We start from the raw sequence: 8,922 nt of genomic DNA, 5'->3' as shown, positions 1-8,922 counted from the left end.
TAAATATCTAATACAAATATTTTTATTAAATTTATTAATTTGAATTATATTTTCATGGGTTAAACCTCTAACATAAAAATCTAACCTTTCATGTTAACTATCCTACCTATCTAAATGCATACATTTATTATTCCAAACAATTAATTCCCACACATTTAACCTTTATATAAACATTTGCCAAAGTGAGTTCACCCACTGATAATTGACACGTACTATATCCCATAAGATCAAAAGTTCAATTCCCAATCTCATATTAAAAACTAAAATGAAAACTTTTACCTATAAAATATATCAATCAAACTATTACCAGAGAGATACTTTATGAATCATACAGTTGACGGTTCTTTTATTTCTATTTACAAGTCAACATTCCAATACTTCCACAACTTAAATTTCAGTCCATGATCCTATATATTCGATAAGTTCGTATGAATATTTAACTCCTTTAGTTTAATTTTTAGATGAGTAATGAACTGAAGAGTGAGTAGATTGTTCAAGATTAACCTTTGGCAGCAAGTTTGTTAATGAGATCAGGTAGAGAATGATCTTGCTTAATGAACTCAACCCACCTCGCCTTGATGCGTACTTGCTCCAGGCTTTGCTTTAGATCCATAGCAACCTTTTCGTGTGGGTGAGTAGCGAAAAACGCTTCTATTTCGTCTGCTTCCTCATTGCTGCAAAACTGACAAGTGGGGAATGCAAATGTGACCCCCAAAAAATCCCAAAACAAGAACCATAAACACTTTAGTTTGGTTAGCGTGTTCGTGTCCGATACATGTCCGATACTTGAACACTTCGACACTTGTTGGACATGTATCAAACACTTATTAGTGCAATAGATATGTTAGACACTACTAGTTGTACAAAGTCAAAATAGGACCAACATCATTTGGTAGACATACATCAAATACTTCTTAGTTCTTATATATACTAAGTCAACACACATATGACAAAAATAATAAAATTTTAATTTAATCATAGAAATAAATAAACTCATTGACTTTTTCCTTCTTGTTTAAAAATGATATATTTTTTCAAAATGTATGTTTAAAATGCATGTTTTAATAAGTATGTCCTTAGCGTGTTCGTGTCCTAAATTTTTAAAAGATGACATGTCACCATGTCAGTGGTTTATTGTGTGCGTATCTCGTATCCATACCCTTGCTTCTTAAATAATAATTTACAGAGAAAAACTATTGTTTGAAGTTACCAATCCGAATATAGCTTATCTAGTGGATAAGAACCAATTATCATTCTAAATATTTCTGGTTCAATTTCTCACTTCCTAATGAATGAACTCAAATAAAAAAGTTGGAACTTCGACAACACACTGTTAAATTTGTTTTACTGATATGCTCTGTGCCTTCTGAGTTATTCAGAATAGTTTAATAGCTTACCGGAGTGATGAGGTCACGGACGAAGTTAGTTAACAAAAAATTAGCTCCATATTTGTTAAAGATGGGGTCCCAATTCTCCTGCATTTTTGAGCAAGTATACATCACTATGAAACTCAAGAAAGAGAATCTGTTCTCTGTTGTTGAAAATCAGCGATACGGAAAGTCAGAAGAAGAAAATTGTATACGTATACATGTATGCATGTGAAACCTTTGGGGGAAAAATCTTTCTAGTCTTAGACCTATGCAGATTCAGCTTTTCTTATCTAGCAAGAATGTAGAAGACCTAACAAGTAGAAATCAATACTAATTGGAAATGAAATGATATTATAGGGATATGAACATATGACCTCCCGATCTAATACTATGTTAAGTTGATGTCTGATGGGTTATGGTAAATTTAATTATATCGAGAGGTTTGCATCTTTTTGGGGCAGGGCAAGGATTGGGGACCACAATGTTATCACAATTGCAATTTTTACTGCACTTTTGATATGGATGAAGCAAAGAGTGATGGATAAATCTTTACAACTGGGGAATAGCATACCTTAAACCATTTCCATGCTCTGTGACGACCCTGAAAGCTTATTCCCGCAAGCCCATAGACAATGTCTTGCTCTCGAACCTAATGATGACAAGAGAAGTGAAAGTTCTAGAAGTTATGAATGTGACTTTTGTATCGAAGGATCTTACAGATTAAGGTTGGCAATACCTCATCGGACACTAAAAAGTCCAGTGCTTCCACAAGTAAATCTGGGTCTGGACAAGCAGATAAAATTCCTGAATAGGATGGAAAATTTTAGTAATGTGGACAGAGGACAGTGCCTGTCAACAATTATATTATCATAAGCTTCTGAAGGATTGTACGAAACTTACGCAAAATATCTTCTCTATCTTCAGCAGCATCAGCTTCTCTGTAGAGTTGCAAAATGGATTCAAATCCATACCTATTTGAAACGGTGGCTTTCCTTATCACAGCCAAATAAGCAGCCTAAAACAACATCCCCGAATTTGTGATTGCTAAAGATCTCCAAATGGAGAGAAAAAAATCTTGACACAATGAATGGTTGTTACCATCTTCGTGTCAGCTGAAAGAAGAGTGGTCTTTCTATCTCTCATATAAGCTTGAAAACATTGCATTGCTTCCTCGTGAGTTTTATCATCATCAAATGAGGCTAGCGCCCGGTAAAGTCTTCCTCTCAGTATAGCACTGGAATGGTCCTCATCAGGTATTGGTTCCCAACCTAATTTTCTGCAGCAAATACTATTATTATGGATGATTTTGGACCAAATGGCACAAACGACATTTGGCGAGAACACGAGCAACAAAGTTGAGAAGATAGCATGATTTGAATAGAGGGTGACAACTTAGGACCAAAATGGACCAAGGAGAAGTGTTTGACTTGGGCCTTGGCCCAAGCCAGTAGGCCGAGGCCGACCTCACAGAATACCTCTGCATGCCCCAGCCCAAGAGATCTTTGTAGGCCCAAAATATAACTGAAGTGAGGTGCTCGTCCCTCGTAGGCCCTAGCCCAATAAGTCAAAGGAGAAATCTAAAGCAACTCAGAAATCCTAAGGGGAGGGTTTCTAGGTCAACAACACCTATAAATACATCAAGATAGGTCCAAAGGAAGTAAGTTCATTCTAATACTCAAACTTTCTACTTGTTACACGGTTACCTCTTTTATTTACGATGTCACGAGAAGGTCAGATGCATTTTTCCCATCTAAATTTTGACATCAACAACCATCATTGTTGACAATGCAATAATCTGGTTGTATAATTTTGATGATGAATAAAATTGAACAGGGCCTAATATACTGGTTTGGCTAGATAATGAGACATTTGATCCGACCATTAAAAAAAAAATAAAAATTAAAAGGGAGTTTCAGTCATCTAAATGAAGCATAAAGCAAGGCTTCGCAGCACCCTCAGAAGAGAGTTCTTACGTGGCAGGGAACTGGAGGACATTGATGAAAAATTGCTTCAGTTCAAAAACTAAATCAGGAATGGCTTCAGTTGCAATGTTTACGATGGCATTACAGACCTGAAACAAAAAAATTTGAGAAGTCAATGCGAGCAAAAATAGTTGCCTGCAACTGCAAGATACAATTTTAAAGACATGATCATATCTTATTCCTCACATGAATGAGCCTTGAAGTCACAATGCAGTCGAGCTCTTTCCTGTACACATCAATTAACGAAAGCACGGATGATAATGATTGTTGACCAGCCTGACAAAGTGCATATGCATCATCTAAGATGCCTGCAACATAATTCAATTGTTTAACTAACTTTGTGAGTATTTAAATATAAAGTTCTCAGATAAATGAAAAAGGTAGAATCTCAAGATCTATAACGCTTCTCTTAATAAATAAAAAACTGTGGAACTTGTAAATGCAGCATGGTTCTCTGTCACTGACCAAATTTATCTGTTTCTGACAGTACGTTGTTTTCTATTGCCTTCCTCAATTGAGATGCAAGCTTATCATCATATTTTACCCTATAAAAACCACTCTGGCTTATGTTAACTTTGATCCAAAAATTTCCATCCTCTAAGTTTGGTATTGTTTCAGTGGTTGTAGTGGTATTAGCACCAGCAAAATCTTTTGATATATCGACCTCATGAAACTTTGTTTCCAGAAGGAAGTTCTTCTGTTTGTTGTATGAACCAACTGACAAGGTGATTGGGATGATCCATTGGCTATCAGAATGCTGACCAGACAACAAGAAATGTGACTGCAAAATGCAGAACGGTGTCAAGCTTCTAACTTACACACACACATAAAAAGCACTAAAAATCAAACTCCATTGAAGAATCCAAGCTACTTTTCCTTTTAATCAATATCAGTTTTAATACCTGCTCAAATTCCACTGTATTATCTCTGGACTTCACAGAGATAACAGGATATCCCATCTGTTTTGTCCAGGTGTTCATCATTGAGTTTATTTGGGTACCAGATTCCTCGGAAATGACAGCCCATAAATCATCCGTTTTTGCATTTTTCCAAGCGTATCTCTCTATGTACTCACTCAGAGCTTTCTGTTTCACAAAATCACACGTCAAAGAAACAAACTTGTGAAAGTCACTAATTAAGGAAAATTGGTCCTGAAATCTCGCACACAAGAAATACCAAAATGAATTATAGTGGGGAATATTCTTTAATAATATATAAGATCTTGAATGAAGAATTTAGATAATCAATCTTTAAGATTATATTAGATCTTGACGAATAATCATAACAATTTATATAGCTGGTCATTTCAGTGTAGAGTGCAGATGAAAATAGCAGGTCATGATTGTGACTTGTTCCTCAAGGTAAGGATCACGTCAAAATTAAAAAGAAAATTTGAATGTGAACTCATCACTGACTTGAAATTTGTCATCTCCAAGGTATATCTGTAACATCCGAATTATCGTAGATCCTTTCTTATAGCTTATAGCATCAAATTTGTCATCAATTGAACGAGCAGGGTGTATCTCCATCTGTATTGCCAATTCATTAGACATTGCTTTCAGCTCTACTTCCCTTTTAACTAAAATCTCATCGAAAGAAAATACCAGCTAGCGACCATTAGGTAAAAGTATGTCAAATTTCATTCTATAAAACCACTGAGAATAATCTTTTTAAATGTGATGGATGAGGACAGCTAAGATAGATCTTTTACTCACTTCAATTGGATGAGATTCTTCCAATGCATCAATAACTAGGCCGCTAGCAGTCTGTTGGAGAAATTGTGTCCACATTTTCCATTCAGGAAACAATGTATCAATTGCCATATAGCTTACCTACGAGTCGAATATCATAGATGAGGATGATGATATACAAAATATTTTATATTACAATGTAAGCTTGTAAGTACGTAGAAAGCTCAAATTACCCATGTAGCAAACCCCTCGTTCAGCCATAAATCACTCCACCAAGCCATAGTGACCAGATTTCCGAACCAATGGTGTGCCACTTCATGTGCCACACATATACCGAGCTGATAAGAACAAGATTATTGCTTTAGTGTTACTCGCTGTATTTTACTTTACAATTCAAGCATTTGTGTAGGTGAGATGAATGTGATATTTTTTACTTCAGAAAGTTTCATATGAAAACAATGAAGAATGCTAGTAGGCCAAAAATCTAAAACGTATTCAGATAGATATCCGCAAACTTACAACTTGCTTGTTTTCGGCACTAGAATGCAAGGCATCACAGAGCATTAAGTTTTCACGATATATGATCAAACCATTATTCTCCATAGCCCCACCACAAAATTCAGGAACAGCAACCATATCGAGTTTAGGAAGCGGATAACTCATTGAGAAGTACCTAATAGTTTTATAATTACAACCAGAGATCACTAAAAACTAAGATATAATGTAGAATGGGGGTTGGTTCTAGACCAAAATGCTATGTGGGGTAGAGAACAAAGAGTTATATTGATATCCAAAGATGCAAAATTTACATTTTAACACTAGCTTGTTTGAATCAGTCATTAAATGCAAAACGGATTTAGGCAGGCAATTCTATTGTAGAATTTATTACCTCTCAAGTGGAGATAAGTTTGAGAATGGCGAGTAATCTGTCAATAAATTGCTAAGAGCATAGTATAACTAATTATATGGTGACATATACTAGACAGAGAAAGGAATTAAGGAAACAATGTCTGTTGGTAGCATCCTTACTTCGCAAAATAATCGAGGACCTTGATAGCAAGATTTAGGGAATACCTCCCTTCCTCCCTCTTTCCCAAAGGACAGTATACACGAACCTTTATCCCTGGACGAATGGTTTAACATTTATATAACAAAATCTGAACTAACCTCAGATTGTTACAACAAGGAAAAATAAAGCCTCAAGGCATAACAGACCTTCTGCCGTGGTTTCTTCAATATAATCAAACAAACCAATCACAAAAGCCACCACATAGGTTGACATATATGGAGATTCCTCAAAATAAACAGTCTTAATGTCCCCATTGACCTTTTCCTCCAAAACAGGCATGTTGGATAGTGCCATCAACTCTTTTGGTACATCTAATGTAATTTTGAAGCTCGCCTAATCATGGTAAGACAAAGCAAAATTAAAAAGCCAGGATACCCTTACTTAAGAATTCAAACAAAGAAAAGAATTGAAATTCATAAGAAACCCATAAATAGAAAGATTTCAAATCGAGTTCAGTATATCCAATTTATAAAGAAACCTTCAAGGCAGGTTCATCCCAACATGGAAAACACCGCCGTGCGTCCACTGCTTCAAACTGAGTAACTGCCATATTCTTCTTCACACCTCCATCAACATAAGTGCTGGGAAAGATCAAAAGTACAAAGGCACTGTTTATTTTCAAACATATATTGGACAGAAGGTGTTGCTCTTAATGTTTTAAAAAGTTATTGAGGCTTACGCCTTAAAGCTCTCCTTGAGGCAAAACTCTAAATTTTAGCCTCAAGACTTGCATCTTTGTTCAACCATAAGAGGTTTATGCCTTTTGAAAAGGCACTGAAACTTTAAATCTCTACGCCTCTTATAATGATTAGAAAAGTAATAGTGAATAATTATTTAAAATTATGAAGGTTTGAATTGTGACGATTTGAATCAATATTACTTTTTCTATTAACACTTCAAAAAAAATTGAAGGCAAAAATTTATAGTGTAAATCAATTCTATTAATGATAATAATTGTGACGATAAAGATATTCTTTTAGAATTTTTGATTAAGTGAAATTTGTGGTAGTGATTTTCTCGCTCTCTTTTCTTTTTTACATGACTATCATGTTTAAGCATAGGTCATACAAATTCAGAAATTATAAAATATTTTTAATTCACTATTTAAGGCTTATGCGTCACTTCGCCTTGAAGCTTACACCTCACCTCTTAAAGAAGAAGAGCCTCAAAGTCGATTTAACCTTTTAAAACATTGATGGTCTACTCTAGTATTTGACCAAGAATTGAATCAGCATAAGGGAAAACAAATTTATAATTGAAGGATGCATGTATATTCAAAATCAAGCATCAGCAGATGATTCTTTCAACTCTAAGATTGCGATAATAATAATATTAAGAAAAAGTGAATCAGATCCAAGACAGAGGGCCGGGAAAAAACCATTTGTAGAATCCCTTTAAATGGCTGTTGAGAGGAGCAGAAAACTCAATCTCCAAAATTCCTTCCCCAACGCGAAGCATATCATCAAACACCAAAACAAGTATCTCATCTTCCTCATCCAGAATAACATCGGAAGGCTTATATTTCTGCAAATCGATTAAGGCCAAAAAAATAAAACAGCAAAAGTGGGCCTAGTTAGAACAGAATAGTAGGAAATGGAAGGGTTAAATAACCTGGGTGTTGGAGTTGGAGTAGGAAACTCCATGAACGTCGAGCTCCAAAGCATTCAAGACGATGAACTTGGTATCGTGAAGAATGGTGAGAGTAATCTGTACAATTCCTGAGAAAGTGCAGGCTGAGAGATGGGTTTTGAGATGAAGATCGTAGCGGATTGGAATAGCGAAGTTGGGGAGACGGGATTGGGATTTGAATTGATGTAATATCTTCTGCTTCTGTTCCATAACAACCCTGAAACAAGAGTTCAAAATGTTTGTTTGTCAGTGAGAGAAGAAGATAAGTTTTGAAGTAGTGTGTTGTAGTGAAGAAAGAAGTCAATGATATTTGCCTCCATTTTCCGTTGCTGACAGTTACCTCTCGTTTCTTTTCCCTCACCCAAAAGTTGTACACAAATTCCTCGAAAAAAAAAAAAATTTACTAACCTATAATCAAAATTGTCAGGAATGAAACTCTTTTGATCGTGTTTACTACATACAATCATAAGAAAAAATTTATTGGTGTTGTTGACCAAAAATGAAATATAGATGATTACACGAATATCTTTGAGAAATTGATTTATATGATAAAATTACAAAACATATTTTTCAAATATAGCAAAATGTCACTAATATTTTCAAATATAGATGATTACACGAATATCTTTTTCATGGGCAAAATGTTCTACCTTGTGTCAAGCAACATGCTCCATAATAGTCGGTCTTCGTTTAGAAATATCTTTCCTTATTTATTTTCATGAAAGTTTGTAGCTCCATTGTTAATCATGTGGTTAGAGCTTGTAGTCTATTATCATCTAGACTAAGCTATGAGATATTGTATGGTTTGTTTCACACTAGAATGTTCAAGAGTATGTTTGTACTTAAAGGGGACCTAAGTTGTGTTATTTTCTTCATTCTTGTGTGAGAGAAGCTCATACTTAAGAAGAGTCAAATTAAGCTAGTTTGAAGGAATCTCAGACTCTTGCTAAGTGAAAAGTATATTATATTTGTGGAAGTGAGAGGACCTCAAGTTTAGGAGGAAACTAAGAGTTGCTATTCGCGAGTCATTGTAGGCTGTGTTGTAATTACTAAACTTTTTCATGAGTGAAGTTTCTTTCCACTGGACACACTACCCCCCTCTCCTAGAGATAGGTGGCTTTACACTGAATTGGGTTATCAGTCTCTGTTTATTCTTTTATACTATTTACTTTGTTAGTCAT

The 8,922-nt window shown here is 35.1% G+C and overlaps 1 protein-coding gene across 11 annotated transcripts; it reads right to left on the bottom strand.

Annotated features, from left to right (window-relative positions):
- Positions 1-318: 318 nt before the first annotated feature.
- LOC120084370 (aminopeptidase M1-like) lies at positions 319-8,066 on the bottom strand. Of its 11 annotated transcripts, none has more exons than XM_039040164.2 (20): positions 7,724-8,054; positions 7,491-7,636; positions 6,591-6,693; positions 6,259-6,445; positions 6,073-6,166; positions 5,933-5,983; positions 5,563-5,716; positions 5,277-5,381; positions 5,068-5,184; positions 4,768-4,881; positions 4,255-4,437; positions 3,818-4,133; positions 3,539-3,660; positions 3,344-3,441; positions 2,469-2,658; positions 2,271-2,385; positions 2,107-2,174; positions 1,942-2,019; positions 1,398-1,475; positions 319-682 (listed from the first exon to the last, which is right to left on the bottom strand). In XM_039040164.2, the coding sequence occupies exons 1-20, from the start codon at positions 7,949-7,951 to the stop codon at positions 500-502; spliced, it is 2,730 nt and encodes a 909-aa protein (XP_038896092.1). In that variant the 5' UTR covers positions 7,952-8,054; the 3' UTR covers positions 319-499. The 11 variants fall into 11 exon arrangements, with proteins under 11 accessions (XP_038896092.1, XP_038896093.1, XP_038896094.1 ...); XM_039040165.2 differs by having other exon boundaries at positions 2,469-2,646; XM_039040166.2 differs by lacking the exon at positions 5,933-5,983 and having other exon boundaries at positions 7,724-8,066.
- Between the last annotated feature and the right edge of the window lie 856 nt (positions 8,067-8,922).

Source organism: Benincasa hispida, chromosome 1 (assembly GCF_027475165.1).
Source record: "Benincasa hispida cultivar pf3 chromosome 1, pf3_genome.v1.1, whole genome shotgun sequence".
NCBI classification, from domain to species: Eukaryota; Viridiplantae; Streptophyta; class Magnoliopsida; order Cucurbitales; family Cucurbitaceae; genus Benincasa; species Benincasa hispida.
The sequence above is the reverse complement of the archived record's forward strand: the minus strand, read 5'-3'. Positions and strand labels throughout refer to the sequence as shown.

Excerpts from the sequence above, each read along its gene's own strand:
- LOC120084370 (XM_039040164.2), bottom strand. The coding sequence starts at position 7,951 with ATGGAACAGAAGCAGAAGATATTACATCAATTCAAATCCCAATCCCGT. Across the intron at positions 6,694-7,490 it reads TTAAAGGGATTCTACAAATG|CACTTATGTTGATGGAGGTG; the intron begins GTTTTTTCCCGG and ends GATCTTTCCCAG. Across the intron at positions 5,382-5,562 it reads GTGCCGAAAACAAGCAAGTT|CTCGGTATATGTGTGGCACA; the intron begins GTAAGTTTGCGG and ends TGTTCTTATCAG.